At 46.9% G+C, this 18,215-nt stretch overlaps 1 protein-coding gene across 1 annotated transcript; it reads right to left on the bottom strand.

Moving 5' to 3' along the window:
* Window positions 1–892: 892 nt before the first annotated feature.
* On the bottom strand, window positions 893–17,503 carry MYL9 (myosin light chain 9). Its single transcript, XM_081868164.1, has 4 exons — window positions 17,348–17,503; window positions 6,856–7,063; window positions 2,954–3,115; window positions 893–2,334 (listed from the first exon to the last, which is right to left on the bottom strand). The coding sequence occupies exons 2-4, from the start codon at window positions 7,037–7,039 to the stop codon at window positions 2,162–2,164; spliced, it is 519 nt and encodes a 172-aa protein (XP_081724290.1). The 5' UTR covers window positions 7,040–7,063; window positions 17,348–17,503; the 3' UTR covers window positions 893–2,161.
* Between the last annotated feature and the right edge of the window lie 712 nt (window positions 17,504–18,215).

Genomic DNA, 18,215 nt, shown 5'->3' on the forward strand with positions numbered 1-18,215 from the left:
TCCCACCTGCCCACCCTCCTTGAAATCCCCTAAGGATTCTTCCCTTATCATACTGGTCACTTACTCACACCCCTGTAAGAGTCAAGGCACTGACCTAAAGGAGGTGCTACATTGCATAAGGAGGTGGGTTCAAGGATGTAACAGATAGAACCGTTGCTGCAGCTCACGCTGTTGGCAGGAATTCAATAATCCTTTTCTGTTATGAATGCCTAGTGGGTGCGTAAGCCTCTGCTGGCATTCACAGTAAGGAGGACTGGGTTAACAAGCTTTTTTTGCCTGTATTCTAGCTCCAATGAGAGCCAGTCAATAGGCAGAGCTGAGAGCGCCATGAGGCCCTTCGACCTTTGCTCTAATGCAAAATATGTTTAAAAGTTTAGTTATTGACCTAACTGTTGTAGACAGCTTTCTGCTTTTCACAGAAAATGTTAGACTTACCTCCTGATCCTAAAGACATTGACCATGCTTAGAGAACGCTGGGTGTACCATCAAAGCCAATGGTGTTTAAGTGTTTGGCGGTTCACTGTGGCCTGCAGTTCTGTGCACACTTACCTGAGCAAAGCGCTATTGAATTCAAATGTGATCTCCTCCTGAATATGCATATATAGGTTTGAGGTTTTAGTCCTACTAATTTCAGCAAATTAGTAGGTGTGAGTGTTTGCATAGTCTGAGTTTCCTTGAGTTAGGTGATCATGCAAATTTGTGCACAACCACCCAATAATATTGGCTTCTAGTTTTAGGCTATATTCAGTTCAGGCATGTAAATTGAAGGCTGCATGAAAGGCTAAAAGGAGTTCTTGTTCCATTCTTTAGATATAATAAGTGTATATAATTAATACATCTGTTTTCAAACACATCCAATAAAGTAGAAAACCAAATAATGAGCCAGAACATATTCGTATTATACTCTTTATAGGCAATTTCTTTCCCCCCCCTTCAGTTTCAAAATCTTTGGTCTGATTGTCAACAAACAACTGTACAGGCTACATCTTTATTTTATTGACTGTGAAGTTAGCCAGGATGGGTTATAGATGGTCTTCTGCTATATTCAAAAAAATATACTTTTTCATAATGGAAGGGACTAATGATAGCAAGTTCTTCCAAAATCAAGGTAGATGTAGAGTGGATAGGTGAGCTTTTAATTTTTGTGTTCTTCCTGCTCAACTTTTTCAGGTAGCCGGCAAGAAATCACAAAATGCTGGATTTGAGATCAAAGAGAGGATGACTTGGTGAAGCAGTCATTTTAATTTTAACCAGTGCCACAACCCAACAAGCAACACAAATTTGGGATGAAATGGATAACAAAGGGAAAGTCAAGTGAATCTCTGTTCCACAGGTGTGGGGTGTGTGGAATGTGCTCTGCCAATCTTCAAATGAAAAGGTGTTAGTTGTGCACAAAGGATCACAAGGGCAAAACAGACCAGGCCATCTAAATCAGGATAGACAACAACCCCAAGGCTGGATTGATGCCCAGTGGGTTTTGAATGGGTGCAAGATAAACAGCGAGGAAGGCTGATATGGTCTAGCATAATAAAGTTCAATTTAGAATCTGGAAGAGCTGGGTTCAAGTCTCACCTCTGTAGGTATTGTGTGTGGCTCTGGGTACATGTCTGCCTCAGCTGGGAATAACAGTGTCTTACCCCACAGAGTTGTGGTGGTAGATGGGAAGTCACTCTGCAAGTTTAAAGTGCTGTATAAGTGATAAATAGTGGTAATAATAGAAGCATCAGTTTTCTAGGTAAAGACTCAAAGGGCAATTTAATCAGGCCTCCTTAACTTATATTAGATCCAGTGCTGGGTGGGTTCCCTCCCCCAACAGATGTGCTGAACACAGCCAGACAGGTAGCTGCATCTTCAGAATCCCTTCTACCTTCCTCTTCAAAAATGTTTCCAATTAGACTCCTTTGAAAAGACAAATTTCACAAGTACCTTACTCAATGAGACCTCCAAATTGAGAAGTCGCTTCGTAAAGGATCAACACTGGGGGGTGGGTGGGTGGGGGTGTACATGCAAAAATCTTATTCTATATTTAGAGGTAGGGCTAATTCTGTTGAAATATTTCAGGGTTAGCCCACTCTGACACTTGACCACAGCAGCAGGGAATCTTTGAGTAAGGGGAATGGGACTTAAAACAGGGGCAACTGCATACCGGAATCTCTTAGTTTTAATCATCTTTGTCTTTGGCTCCATGCTTCAGGATACGGGTGAACTCCACATAGTTGAAGTTGCCTTTCTTGTCAATGGGGGCCTCTCGATACATCTCATCCACTTCTTCGTCCGTGAACCGGTCACCCATGGTGGTGAGCAGTTCCCGCAGGTGGTCTTCATGAATGAAACCTGTATGAATGGCAGAGACGATTGGGTGGGGGTGGAGAACCAAATGTGAGATTAGTGGAAGGTCACTTCTGAGGCGGCCCTCTAAGATAAAGAATGTTTTCGCTTTGGCTGATACTGAGTGTTTCTCAAGGGCTTGTGGGCCTATGACCCACTGGGCAGACAAATTTTATTTGAAATAAAATAATCCACACCGGGCCATAGCTATTTCCTGCCTAATATTTAGGGTTTATTTTATTTAATTCATTTCCAAGCAAAGGGAGGCCAGTAAGCTTCCGTCTCATTACAGCCTCCGTTCCAATAAGCATACCTCCTCACTTATTAAGGGTTGAATCACTATTGTTATTTTGCTGGCAACAACAGTGTACATAGTGCTTCACCGAGTAGTACAATCCAAAGGCACAGATCCCAGCCTCCAGGAGTTTACAGTCTGAACTGATTGTGGAGGAGGCAAGTGAGCAGAATGAAAGAAGGGAGAGCCAGCTGTATCCTTCCTTGGCCTCAGATATGTGTGAAGATTTCTGCTGACACACAGCAGCATGTTTGTTTGGCTCTAACTGCTGCCACAACCTATCTTAGAATATCCAGTTTGCAATGGAGAGGTGGTCTGCATGGAACATACCTGTGGCTTCCTCATCAAAGCAAGCAAAAGCATTGCGGATGACGTCTTCCGGATCAGTTCCATTCAGCTTCTCTCCAAACATGGTGAGGAACATGGTGAAGTTGATGGGCCCAGGTGCCTCACTCATCATGCCCTCCAGGTACTCATCCGTAGGATTCTTCCCTGAAAGGTACAAGTCGGATGAGAGATTAGTCCAATTCAAGCTCACTGCTTGAGCCCCACAAGATGTGGCCACTGCATTGCCTTCTCTGTCTGTGACCGGAGGAGAGAAAAATTGAGGGGTTGGAACTGGATTCACCTAGCAAAGCAGCAACAAGAACAAGGAGGAGGAGGAGAATGTAAATATATTGGAATCCTCCATCCTTGCACTTGTCTCTTCAAGATTAATTCTCGTTCTGGCTGTACAACAATGCTTTTTTGGTAAGCATTTGTCTTTACACCAGGAATGGGGAACCTCTTGCCACCCAGATGAGTTGGACTGCTATTTCCATCAGGCCCAGGGGTCAGGGATGATATGAGCTGCAGTGCAATCCTATTCAAAAGTATGTTCCTCAACGGAACTTGCTTTTAGGTAAGTGGGCATAGGATTGCAACCTCAGTTTGTACTTGTGTACAAGATGTGGATGATAGAAGGAATCATAATGATGGGAAGTGTCCAAAAGTGTTAACAGTATGCTCAGTCCAGGTCAGCTGCCTTGACTGTATCCTAGGAGTATGAAGTTTGCTCCTTCTCTGCAAGGGATTCGTAACAGAAACCTGAATATAAACATTTCTTAGTGGCCTAACTAAACCAGGGCAATAAAACACCCCTGTGACCTTATCCTCAAAGGTGAAAGGGCCCTTTGCTCACGAAGAAGACAAGTTTCCTAGGAGCTTCCCTGGAAATGGCCTATAAAACCAGGTCCTGGGGTTATGGCTTAGTTAGGAGACAAGCATGATGAGTCAAAAGGAACGGCTGTCTGAAAGGGGAAAAATACCCTGGGAGGAGGGAAATACTGCCAAGTCAGGATGACTTAGTACTCCTGAATTGCTCATCAGTCTCTACATTAAACCAAGATGTACTTTTATCTACCTAAGTGCCCTCTAGTGGTCATCTGTACAAATACAATGCTTAAAATAATTTAAAACTCTGAACTGTACTAATCTGATGACTACTTCCTGATTCCTCTCCATGCATTCAGGTGTTCTCTCAACCATTTTATTTCCTTGATTTATAGTCTCCACAACCTCTCTACTCAGGATGAATTTACTGGCCTTGAAATGAGCTTGACAATGGTTCAATGAGTGTCCAGAATGCAGGCTGGCCTTTGTGATCTGGATATTCATAGAGGACCCTTTCATCCCACAACTGTCACCACACTGAGACTGAGTCTGCCTGGGGTGACTATAAGCCTGTCTGCCAGAAGCTGAATCTGTTCTTGTTTGTCCCAAAATCCACAATTTGGACAATCCCTTTTTTAGGACCAACCAGAAAGTCACAAAATAGTGACCATAATTTTGAGTTCTTCCTAATTCTTTCACAGGCTGGATTATGCAAAGCAGGGGTTAAAGAGGAGAACAAAATAAATAAACAACATGGCACCCATAAGATCGCAACTAGACTCAGGCTGTGTACATACTATACATTTAAAGCACATCCCCACCCCACAAAAAGACAGTTTAAGCCTCATACAGCAACGGTTTCCAGCAGCCTTAGCGAACTATAGTTCCCATGATTCTTTGAGGAAAAGTCATATATTTTAAATGTGCTTTAAATGGATGCTGTGCATACAACCTTAATTTGAATACGGATTGGATTGGATTGGATTAGTGTCTGCTAAATGCTGCTGGCCTCAGGTTGCACCTAGGATTCTGGGACGAAGAAGCAATGGCTGACCCCTATTTTGCAAAACACGAAGTCCAATAGTTACCCAGAACTGTCTGAAGCCTTGAGCAAGGGGGATGAGGGTCCCGTAGCTCCCCAAATGTTGCTAGGCTGCAGCTCCCATCGTCTCTCACCCTTGGCCATTTGAGCAAGATTTGCTTTGCAGAGTTGGTCAAGGGCTTCAGGCTTCCGAGTGACATTTGAGGTCAGCCCTGCCCTGCCTGATTTAGCAACTGGCCTGGGTATCTGGGGCAGGGGGAGTTTCTGGGAATAAGAGGCTAGGCCTGGCCATCAGACTTCTTTCGGCTTGTTAAAATGAACACCAAGTTCTCCCACCCCATGTTGTTTCAAGATGTGGATCACTGCCACTTGTGGGATCAGAGGTCATAGTTAAACTATGTGCGAAGAACTTTCTTTTGTCGATGCTGAATAATCCAACATTGCCTCATATTCCATGGTTTATTGCAAGCAGGGATGTTCTTTGATCTTTCAAATTTCAGCAGCACCCTGTGTGAGGCCAAAATTTGGTGGCCTTCCCCCTGCCCCACCTCTCACCTTCCTTTCTGTGTGTGCATTACGTCAGAGTTGCAATGCCCTGCAGCGCCCCCCTCAGCTCAGTGCCCAGTGTGGGTGAACCGGTCACGCTGCCCTAAATCTGCCACTGCTGCAAAACTCCCACCCTACCTCCTGATTCACTGCGTAAAAGCCATGGCTCTTTCTCTCTCCCCCTCTCTCACACACAATGGAGGAGGTGAAGCAATTCCCAGAGGGATTGTCTATCAGTGCTGGCCACTGGCAAAAGGCAGTAGGTGGAGCCACAGCCAATAACCAACAGAGCCAAGTAATTCTAGTTTTGTCCCCATCCTCCGCCCTGTTAATCAGGGGCAGACTTTGGTCTTTTGAATTTCAGCTATACCCTGTGAGAACCCCAAATTTGGTGCGTGCCCCCGTCTCTCACCTTCCATTCTGCTCATTTCACTATGTCAGTGTTATGTACTGAGTTGAATAGGATCCCAAATGCAGCAGTCTGATTGGTCCTAGAACAATAGGATTCAGAATGCAGCAGTCTGATTGGTCCTAGAACAATGCAGCAGTATGATTGGTCTGCCGGAGCCACCCAATCCAGCTCCAGGTGGAAGTGAATCCGCAACCTGATTGGCCTACAGGAGAATCCCGGAATTAGCCAATCACGTGTGGCCCATTGTATAAATAATGTATATAAAGCAGATATTGTGGGGGAACTTTCATTCCTCGCTACTATGAGCTGAATAAAGAGCATGAAATCCACACTCAACTCCGAGTATATTTCAGTCATAGTCATGACACCCTGTGGCTCCTCCTAGGCTCAGTGCCCAGTGGAGTAGAACTGGTTGCACTGCGCTAAATCCATTCCACAAGGGCACGTAAAATGACAGGCAGTGCCTGGAATGGCTGAAAGTAAGAAGGCAAGCAAGTGCAGGCTATCTGGGGGCAGAATGGAGTTGGTAGGAAAGTGCCTGACTCACCCCAATGGACCATCCTCTACTGTGATCCAGAGAGCAAGAATGGGTCTGAGGTGCCTCTAGGGCAACATGAGATTAAAGCAGGGGCCACAGGAGCCTCATCACTAATGTAAAGGTATTGGCACCATCATTACAAGATGAGGAACCAACATCTCTAGTTGCTTTGAGCAGATGAAGATCTTTGGTAGATGTCTGGCTGCTTGGCAGTAGCTTTGCAAAGGTTTCTGACACCCGGTTGTTTTAGCAACAGCAACAGTAAAACCACTTCCCCCAATTCAATTCAATTTAAATGTAGGCTTCATAAAACAAGCAAACTATTTAACCAGCCTGGTCAATGGTTGGGAATCATGGGAGCTGTAGCGCAGCAACCTCTGGAGAGACAGAGGGTCCCCATCCCTGCCTTAAGACTATCTACTAAGTTCTTGACCGAGGTGAGATTGAAAGGGAGGGCTTTCTGGTTCACAGCTCACACTAATAGCCCCGGAGCCACGCCAGCTCACAATGAAATTGCATTTGACTCAATGCTGCTTTGTTACCGAGAGATGCCAGCATGTCATGCAGATCTTCCTTGTCTATGAATCCGTCACGGTTTTGGTCAATCATATTGAAAGCCTCCTTGAACTCCTGGATCTGCGACTGGTCAAACATGGCGAAGACATTGGAAGTCGCACGCTGAGGGCGCTTCTTGGTAGTCTTCGCCTTGGCCCGTTTGCTCGACATCTTGGTGGAGTTTTTGGAAGAGGACTAGGAAAAACAAAACAGATTGTTTGCTTACAATACTTCTTCTTTTAGCCTTTTTAAATAAACAAAGTTTACAGACTATGGATGACATAATACATATTACAGTTGAATGTTCACTAATTTACTACCAGATCATCCTATATTAAATTTGTATCTTCACTATTATATAGCACAAATACAGATAATATGTTCTTTAAAAAACTATTACCTCATTTTAGAAATATTATATCATTTCTATCTTGTAAGTAAGTAAGTAAGTAATCAGATAATTACTTTTGATAGCAGTGAAAAGGCTTTCAATAACAATATATATAATTATTAATTCTAACATGTTCTGATTTCATGTACTAAGTAAGGTAGATTGCCAATTCTCAAATCACTCACTGCTATCACTTTTGTGCCTACTTTCCTTTAAACATTAATTTCGTTATTTTAATAAACCATTTTCAGTTCATTGGAACTATTGGAGCACACGTTTTGCAGCAATTAATGTTTTAGCAGCAGTTAACAAACCCCTGACAAAATTGTGACGTTCTGGTCTTGTATCTTAAAAAAATGGGTTCATGTCAATGGGTTCATTTGTACAGCCAGTTATTTATTGTGTGTACTCAAGAACATTATCCCCAAAGTGCCCATCGAAACCTTAGCCATGCATATTAATGGCACCTGTCTCTTCCTCTGCTTGACTTTTCTGGTGGGTTTCTCTCTGAGGAAAAAACACCCTAATTTATTGGCACGCAGAGGATAATAATAATAATAATAATTTATTATTTATACCCCACCCACCTGGCTGGGTTTCCCCAGCCACTCTGGGCGGCTTCCAACATAATATTAAAATACAATAATCTATTAAACATTAAAAGCTTCCCTAAACAAGGCTGCCTTCAGATGTCTTCTAAAAGTCTGGTAGTTGTTTTTCTGTTTGACATCTGGTGGGAGAGTGTTCCACAGGGCGGGTGCTACTACCGAAAAGGCCCTCTGCCTGGTTCCCTGTAACTTGGCTTCTCACAGTGAGGGAACCGCCAGAAGACCCTCTGTGCTGGACCTCAGTGTCCGGGCAGAACAATGGGGGTGGAGACGCTCCTTCAGTTATACCGGACCAAGGCAGTTTAGCCCCAAGAGATGCCACCATTGTCCTGGCTGTGTAATAAGTGAGAGTGCTTCATCCCTGCTCCAATACACCACTCCTTCTGTATTGATGATAGAAGCCCTTTCCTCCATTCCATCTGGTTGCCCTAATGTTTAATCATTTCACATTTTGGAGATGTTATCTGAAGGATTTAAGATCTGATGCCACAATACTGCCCCCTCCCCCCGCTTCCCTGCCTTCAGCAAATGCTGCATTCTGAATCTCATGACTAAAACAACCATCTTCAAATGGCATCTTGAAGAGTTTTGGTAAACTATTCAAATCTTTGTATTGCGAATACCATCCAAGGCAAGCTGGGAATCCATTTCTGAGCTTCTGCAATAATAATAATAATAATTATTATTATTTATTTATACCCCGCCATCTGGCTGGGTTTCCCCAGCCACTCTGGGCGGCTCCCAACCAAATATTAAAAACACAATACAGCATTAAATATAAAAAACTTCCCTCAACAGGGCTGCCTTCGGTGGTATGGGGAGGTTTGCATCATGATGGCACATTTGAGACATTTGAAAGCAACAGAAAAAGCATGCCTGCACACAAATGGTGGCCCATTGCAATCACCAGCGTAAACTGTGTCCAGCCTTGCAACAAACCTGTGATGAAGACCACTTCCCATTCTTCGGACAGCTCACTGCACCAGAACTCACCATTGCTAGAGTGGGGAGAGCTACCCTGTGCATGCATATACATTGTTCCCATCTAGCCTAATGCCTGAGAGTTACCCAGGAAATTCAACATATGCAGCTATAGGGGATAGTGAAAGCCTTTGTTGTTCAATATCTGCCTGACAATCAGCTGTTAAAGATACACAAACCCATTGGGGGGGCAGATAAGGGAAAGAGAAATGGCCAGTGTGGTGTAGTGGTTAAGAGCGGTAGTCTCCTAATCTGGGGAACCGGGTTCGTGTCTCCGCTCCTCCACATGCAGCTGCTGGGTGACCTTGGGCCAGTCACACTTCTTTGAAGTCTCTCAGCCCCACTCAACTCACAGAGTGTTTGTTGTGGGGGAGGAAGGGAAAGGAGAATGTTAGCCGCTTTGAGACTCCTTAAAGGGAGTGAAAGGCGGGATATCAAATCCAAACTCTTCTTCTTCTTCTTCTTCTTCTTCTTCTTCAATGCTACTTGCTACTCATTTAGGTTCCAGTCCTAGTACACACATCTACCTGGGAGTAAGCCCCATTGAACTCAGTGGGACTTACTTCTAAGCAGATGTGTACAGCATTACACTGCTGGTGTCTGATTTCTTAGGGAGACAGAAAGCAATACCTTCAGAAACTTGGGGCAATTTTCACCAGGAGATCCTTCCCTCTAAAGAACCAACCCTTAGCTAAATTGTCTTTCTTTGATTCTCTTTTCATAAGGACAGGCTTGCAAGTAAGATGCAGGCGCTGGGCCTATTCCGGAATAAGCAGGAAATTATCTGTTCCCAGCAGATTCTTAGCATTCCATTCCCCACCCGCTCTGTCTAGCCAGGCAGAGTGTGGCATGTGGATCTGTGCTCTTTGCTACAGCTAGAGCTTGTTAATAAGGATTAGAGGCTCCCTCCCAGTTCATCAGAAGAAGAACGGGCAGGAATTTTAAAATATCTAAATCTGTATTGTATATATGTACGTATGCCCATGTTTCTCTCTCTCTCTCTCTCTCTCTCTCTCTCTCTCTCTCTCTCTCACACACACACACACACACACACACACACACACTTTAGACCTCACAGGAACATAGGCAGACCACTTACCACTGGCAACATTTAACTCAGTAATTGTCTACACTGACTTGCAATGGCTATCCAGGGTTTCAGGCAGGTAACATTCCTAACCTTAGCTGAAGCTACAGGGATTGAACCTTCTGTGTGCAAAGGTCTGCCACTAGCTGCAGCCTTTCTCCACTCAGGGCTTGGACTAGCTTGCTCCATTCCTGGGATAGCTCAGTTGGTAGAGCATGAGCCTCTTAATCCCAGGGTTGTGGGTTCATGTCCCACATCGGGCAAACGATTCCTGCATTGCAGGGGGTTGGACTAGATAACCCTCGTGATCCCTTCCAACTCTGCGATTCTGTAATTCTCAGGCAGGACTGGTTCAAGGCACATTTTGCTGCTTGAAGGGCAAGATGGCACCCCCAAGTCCAAATGCAGACTGGACCAGCAATTGTATCTTATATAAATACTGGCAGGAAGCCAGTTAAGGCCAGTGGGTGCAGGCAGGGGGTTCCGGCCAAGGGGTTCAGGAGAAACAGCCAGGAGGTGCTGCCTCCTTCCCCAAGCATTTGCTGGCTGAGGCAGTTGCCTCACTCTGCCTAATGGTAGGGCCAGCCCTGCTCTCAAGCTTAGTCGGTGTCTGGAAGACATGACACAACAATTTCCTTCCCTCTCCAGAAACTGCCATGGCAAACTAAATTCAGGTCTGCTTATGTCCAGTTCCATACTGCCAGAGAAGCTTAGGGGTGTGTGTGTGTGTGTGTGTGTGTGTGTGTGTGTGTGTAAATCCCTTCCTGGTGGAAAGCGATGCTAGGTCAGAGTCTTAGTACAGGCCTGATGCTACTTTCTGTGCAATGCAGTCCTTTGTGGGAAACTCTCTCTCTCTCTCTCTCTCTCTCTCTCTCTCTCTCTCTCTCTCTCTCTCTCTTCCTCCGTGTGTGTGTGTGTGTGTGTGTGTGTACCTGCTAAAGAGGCACACACATTCAAGGACTAAAAAATGCCCAGCTCCTTGTTCTTCTCTAACTCCAGGGAATTAATTTTTTTTTATAAAACAACAACACCACGCATTTAGGTAGCTGATAAGAGCATGCCCAGCAGTTATGCTGGGAGTGAGTGCATTGCTGTTTAGCAATCCTGAGAAGGGTAGATGAAGGGAGAGAGGGAGAGCAGCCCTGCCCCCAGACAATGATTGCCGAGCTCAAAGGCTAGCTTGTTAGCGCAGGCTAGGAGAGGAGCTCTTTTCTGCCAGCCCCAGGAAGACAAGGGGGGCAAGATGATTAGTTCAAGGCTTCGATACACCTCCCACTACAAAGAGGATAAAAGCCTTTTTGTCCTCCTGCCTGGAGTGGGACTTTACCCAACATTACATTTGTCACCAGCTGCCTCCTTTCCATTAGCCGTATCACAGAGGAACTTGCAGGGAGCAGAAGCCAAGAGCCAATAAGCGATGGGCAGTGGCGTAGCGTGGGTTGTCAGCACCCGGGGCAAGGCAAATAATTTGCGCCCCCTAACCCGTGGATTTGCGCCCCCTAACCCGTGGATTTGCCCTAACCCCAGATGTTGCGCCCGGTGCGGCCGGCCCCCCCTGCACCCCCCACGCTACGCCACTGGCGATGGGAACCCTTCCTGCATTCCTTAGGGGCTGTGTTTGGGGGACCTGCATTACTGCAGTCCCTCTTGAGAAGCAGGTTCCTCCTTCAGAAACACACTCAGGCAGAGGTTCCATAGGCACAAACAGGTGCCATGGAGGCAGCTGTTCAGAGTGCATCTGGGATCACGCGCAGACATCTTTCTCCCATCAGTCACAGTGGGAACTCAGGGTGCAGTCAGTTTGGGTGTCAGTTGTAGGATTGGTGGTCCCCCTCAGGCATGGATTTTTTAAAAAAAAAAAAAAACGCAGCATCAAAATGCCACCCCATAGTCTTCCCTCACACTTTTAATCTGGATTTCACCCATTCCAGGAAAAATCCATTTAAGTTGCCAACAACCAGTTTGCAACATCTGAATGGTTCATTTACAGTACAGTGGTACCTTGGGTTAAGTACTTAATTCGTTCCGGAGGTCCGTTCTTAACCTGAAACTGTTCTTAACCTGAAGCACCACTTTAGCTAATGGGGCCTCCTGCTGCTGCCGTGCCGCCGGAGCACAATATCTGTTCTCATCCTGAAGCAAAGTTCTTAACCCGAGGTACTATTTCTGGGTTAGCGGAGTCTGTAACCTGAAGCGTATGTAACCTGAAGCGTATGTAACCCGAGGTACCACTGTACTGTATTAAGCTTCTGTCTGGGAAGCACCCAGAAACACATTTTGTTTTTGTATCACTACCTTGATTTGTCTCCAGCTCTCCAGTATCCCTGGATATTTCCTACTGAGTCGCAGGTGACACAGATCCCATCCAACAGGCTGGGGCCGATGGGAGTTATTGTCCAACCATATCCAGAGGCCCGCGTGTTCCCCTATCTATCCTTGGATCAAAACAAGTTTGTGCTAAAGATGAGATTCTAATCAGGTCTCCACTAGCTCTCAATACTTTGTGTGCATAACGTTCAAAATAAAGTAAAACGTTTCCAAAAAATAAAATAATATCTTTCGTCAATACTCCATATAAGCAGGTATCTCAACTCAGCTTGACCTATTCTAAGTGACCTGCTCCTGGCTACAGGACAAATATTTTCTTCTGTCAAATGGAGAATATAAATGATACATCTCCCTGATAAAAAACACTGGCTGCATGAGAGCAGCAGCATAGCTAGCTGCTCGGGTGCCTGGGGTGGTGCGCGCGCCCTGCAGCTGGGGGCAGCACAAACCACCCATGGGGCAGGGTGAGCCAGGGCAGGGCACGCTGTGTGGAGCCTCTCTGCAGCCTCCCCCTCAGCTGTAGGGCGGCTGAGGTGGTGGGCAGACGCAAGCCCGAGCTGCTTGAAAAAGCACCGTGGAGCTTGCAGGCAGTCCACCCGCTGCCTCCCTAATCAGGAGAGACATGTGGCTCAGGCATGCTGCAGGCCCCACGGTGTGATGCCCAGTACCCCCACCTCACCTAGCTACGCCTCTGGATTAGGCAGATTCATGGAGGAGAGGGCTGCTGAAGGCTACTAGCCATAAAGGCTATGCTCTGCCTGCAAAGTTGGAGGCAGCAATGCTTCTGCTTTCTGGAAATCACTCGAGGGGAGAGTGTTCCTGCTTTGGCGTAGGAAGGGGCGTGTGGTGGGTGCGGGCGTTATTTTTTCAAAAACACATATTTTTGCCATTTTGTCATCCCCCTCAGTGATGACACCCGGGGCGATCCGCACCCACCGCACCCCCCCTTCCTACGCTACTGAGAGTGCTCATTTGCTTCTACCCATCGAGAAGACCTGGACCAGCCTTGGCATGCAGTAGGGTGAATTTACAGACAATAGCTGAGGTGGAGGAGGGATAGATGAAGGCAGGAATTGGCACCTGAATAGTGTATCAATGCTTTATTCTTTTTTAAAAAAAGAATAGTGACTGCAGCAGGGCAGGTGGCCCCATTAGGACTTGGCTTCAGGGAGTAAAATGTCCTGTGCTGGCACCCAAAAAACTTGCATGGCCCTGATGGTATCAGTATACTGGGCTCCCCCCCACCTCCAGGTTAGATGCTGATTTTGCAGTGGTGTTGCAAGCGACTGTTTTGTTCTGCCTTTGTTGGACTGAAGTCATAGGCCTGGGATGTTAGGAATTTGACCTGTTGCTTTTGCAGCTGAGGCAAAAATAAATCCACGGTGAGCTGAATTAAGGCCAAAGAATATTATTTTGCAGCAGGATTTTGGTATACCCACACGAGCAGGTCAAGAGCACCATCTGAGGTTGCAAACTCAAAATGACACTGAATTGGCCATTCACTGCTGCAGCCACTCTCTTTCCTTCCTTTCCTTTCCCTTCCCTTCCCTTGACCCATCTGTACACTTCACTCGATGGCAGAGCACATTTTATGCATGCAGGCAGTCCCAGCTTCAATCTCCAGCATCTCCAGGCTGCGAGAGAGCCCTGTCTGAAATCCCAGAGACCTGTGGCCAGTGTACACAACACTGGGCTGAATCAACCAATGGTGTCACTCAGCAAAAGGCAGTTTCCCACATTCCTATTTTGGGGGTGACAGGGGAGGGATAGTGAACTTGTGGTGGGCAGCAGAGAGGGTCTTCATGGGCTGCATATAGCCTTTGGGCTGTGAGCTGCCCTCCTGTGTCCTAGAGATTTGAACCTCCATCAGACATGCTGTTCACCACACCATCTCTCCAGATATACACTGTACGGCAAAGTACATTATGAAGAGAGACTCTGTCTGTGTGGACAACCCTGCGTCGAGGACTGCGCCATTCTTTATTGCAGCGCCCATTATACATAGACCCAAGAGATTGATTTATAAAACCCTTGTTTACAAATGGAACACATTTGAATAGGGTGGAAAGGGTGAAATGGCTGCTGAGCGACACCGACGACTTTGTTACTTATAAAGTAGCACTCTATGCGCTGGCAACTAAGAAGATCAGGAGGAAGGAACTAGACAAAATAGCGATCAACTGCAAAGGGGATTCAGATATTTAATTTGGCACATCTTACCTGAGAATCTTCTGCTATTCTATTCTATTCAATGCAACAAATAATTTTAGTAGCCGTGACTGTGGTTTTATTGTATGTCTGTGCCCAATGATTTTTATGGTTATTGTTCTTTTTTTCTGTTTCTTTTTTGTTCTCCTTCTGAATGATGCCATGGCCTATGGCTAGTGCAATAAAAAGTTTAATTGGAAATTGTTTAAAAATCTGCTTCTGTGGAGTTAGGACACTTCATCCCCACCCCCTGGGTATCCCATTGCACACCAGGCAATTATTATTATTATTGGTAACATCCCATGTTTGCTGTATGCATTCATTCAGTAAATGCCCCCTTCCCTGCTACCTGCCCAGAGAAAGGACCCCTGACCATTAGGTCCAATCGTGACCGACTCTGGGGTTGCGGTGCTCATCTCGCTTTATTGGCTGAGGGAGCCGGCGTACAGCTTCCGGGTCATGTGGCCAGCATGACTAAGCCACTTCTGGCGAACCAGAGCAGTGCACGGAAATGCCGTCTACCTTCCCGCCGGAGCGGTACCTATTTATCTGCTTGCACTTTGACATGCTTTCGAACTGCTAGGTTGGCAGGAGGTGGGACCGAGCAACGGGAGCTCACCCCGTCGCAGGGATTTGAACCGCCGACCTTCTGATCAGAAAGACCTAGGCTCTGTGGTTTAACCCATAGCACCACCTGCGTCCCTTACCTGCCCAGATAGGAAGTGCCTTATTCTGAGTCATACCATTGGTCCATCTAGCTCAATACTGACTCGCAGCAAGCCTGCAGGGTTTCAGACAAGGAGTCATAGAGTTGGGAGAGACCCCAAGGGTCATCGAGCCCAAACCCCAGCAAGGTAGGAGTCTCTCCCACCCCTACCTGGAGATGCCAGGGATTGAACCTGGAACCTTGTGCATGCAGAGCAGATGTTCTGCCACTGAGCTATGACCCTTCCCCTCTGATGATGGACAGAGAAAACCTCATAGTATGGCAGTGGTGTGTCATAATTCTTCAGATCAATGTCTTTCCTTGCTTTTTGTTTGGCCTGCAATGGGAGGATGGGGTAGAGGCCAGAAGAGAGCCGTTTCATTTCTGCTCCAGACCCACAAAGCCAGCTGTGTGGACTGCACAGATCACTGTCAACAGAGCTCAGTTGCTTCTGGGGATCAGCCCTGGAATTGCTTTTCAGTGTTTCTCTTGACTTTTGAACATGCAAAGTAGTAATAAAAAGGGCCCTTCTGAGCATGTGCAGAGTGCATGAGTAAGCAGACATCCCTCACAGCCAGCCAAGATTCTACACTTAGGGGAGGACTAGTGATGAGGTCTTCCAGGGGTGTACCTGAGGACTCTTTTAAGGGTGCCCTCCGCTAGAAGATGATTTGTTTAATGTCAGGTATATCAGTTCAACGTGAAACACTGATTGTGCTGATCACTAGAACATACAGTAGCAAGTCAGACCACTGGTCCATGTAACTGACTGCTGACTTGCAGCAGAGCTACACTGACTGGCATTCCCAGCCCTGCACTGGAGCTGCCGGGAACTGAACCTGCAACCTTCTGCAGGCCAAGCAGTTGCTCTGTCACTGACCTGTGAGGCTTCCTGCTGCTAGGCTGGGTGACAGATTCTGGAAACAAGCAAATGCCTGTGCAACCTCAGTGAGCTTGACTCTCGCTTGTTCCAGAATCAGTTGGCATTTCTTTCTCTGAAACACATTTTCCCGTGTTGGGGTACGGGGGGGGGGCTGTCGCTTGCAGAGGATGGGGAGCTATGTTTTGGGGATGCTCTAACTCCAGATTTCTTGTATTGAGAAGGTGAACAGATAGACTACAAGACATTGCTTTGCTCTCCTGCCCAGGGTGGGGGGTATGCTGGAAGTTAGGGAAACCTTTCAAAAAATCAAGAGATGGCCACATCACATCCCACAGCTTGTGCACTTCTTGGGTAAACTTCAACCGTCTTCCCAGACTTCTAGTTGTTTGGAGTTGAAAGAATTGTAGTCTGAAACATCAGGAGGGCTCTGCATTGGGGGACAACGCTGCTATGCTCAAGGCAAGGTGCTTAAGGAGTGGCAAAAGTGGACCCCACCTCACCACTAAGAGGCAGTGAGGTTGTTGTTGTTTAGTCATTTAGTCGTGTCCGACTCTTCGTGACCCCATGGACCAGAGCACGCCAGGCATTCCAGTCTTCCATTGCCTCCCGCAGTTTGATCAAACTCATGCTGGTGGCTTCAAGAACACTGTCCAACTATCTCATCCTCAGACAGTGAGGTGCAGTGGTTAATGTGTTGAACCTGCGCTGCAGAAACTCAAAATCAAATCCCTGCTCAGCCATGATGCTCACTGTGTGGCTCGGGACCAGTTTCTCCTCCCATCTCCTCTCTCTTTTCCAGCTTAACCTAACTGACTGGATTGTTGCAGTGGTGTAATGGAGGGCGAGGACTGTGTATGCTGCCTTGAACAATAAGGAAATCAAACTTCCTCAGTCTGGAGCACTGCTGATGCATTGGGCCACAGCTCCCATGGAAGTATGGCAACGGGGCTGCTGGGAGTTGTAGTTCAAAACATCTCCAGGGGGGCACCAGCTTGGGGAAGGCTGAAATAAATAACCAGAAACCTTCCCTTCCTCATACACCTCATGCGTCTTGAAACCAGTAGGCAGTAAATTACCAGGGGAGGCCAGCTAGTTTCTTACAGCGAAAAACAACAGGGACTAGTTACTTTTGCCGCAGCAAAGACAACAGGGACTAGTTACTTCGGATTAATGAGTGGCTGGGTCATATGCAGCAAGTTATCCCGTATTCTCTCCCCTACCCTGGTCTTGACCACCCACCAGCCCCGTCCTCACGGAGCGAAGTGGAGTCCAAGGAAGGGCACTTACCTGTCACACAGAAACTTGTTCCAAGCCGGCAGAGAAAAGCGCTTCCCCCACGAGCCCCGCAGAGAAGATGCGACTTCTAGCTGTGTTGTTTTCAATCGCCCTGGTCTGGAAAGAGCGGGATCGGGCGGACGAGGCGGCCAATGGAGCCGAGACTTTCCCCAAACGGTTCCCTCCCACCCCAAAGGATTTGGCCATACAAGGCGAAAGAATGCCGAGCTGTGCGGGTGGCAGCAGCCCGGCCGGGGGACGCGGGGCTGGGGACGGAGAGAAGAGGACGGCAAGCGAGGATTCTGCCTTATATAGATGAAATGATGTCCGGGCTGGGGAGGAGGGGAACCGGGAGAAGCAACAGAGGCTTCGCGGTGCCGGGAGCAGCCGATGGAGAGGATGGAGACGCAGCTTCCTTTTTAAGGCTGCAAAGGACGCCCTTCCATGCTGGTTGGGTGCAGGAGTTTAAACAAAGCTATTAAAGAAACTTTTAAAAGCCAGAAACTTCCTGGGCGCAGGGATCATTGGCATTTTTTTCTTTCCCCAACGTACAGCTTTTCCCTGCGCAGAATTCCAGCATTCCTGCTTTTTCCTCGTACGAAATAAAAGCATAGACACAGGAAAATCTCCCCCACCCCGACTTTTCTTTTAATTTTAAGAGTTTCCTCTTCCCTCCCTCCGCAGTTAAAGCAAACACCAGTCTCGGCCCCGCCCCCTTGTGGCGCAGGCTGGTATCGCAGCCGCGGTGACCTCGGGCTGCTTCCGCCCAGTCGAGGGACGCTGAACTTTTCTTTTCTTTTCTTTTCACTTGCTAATCAAACATGCAGGAGCTCCGAAGAGGAGAATTGTATGACGCTGATGTTTTGCAGCACGCTTCTTG

The sequence above is a fragment of the Podarcis erhardii genome, assembly GCF_964252035.2.
Source record: "Podarcis erhardii genome assembly, chromosome: 6".
Classification (NCBI taxonomy): Eukaryota; Metazoa; Chordata; class Lepidosauria; order Squamata; family Lacertidae; genus Podarcis; species Podarcis erhardii.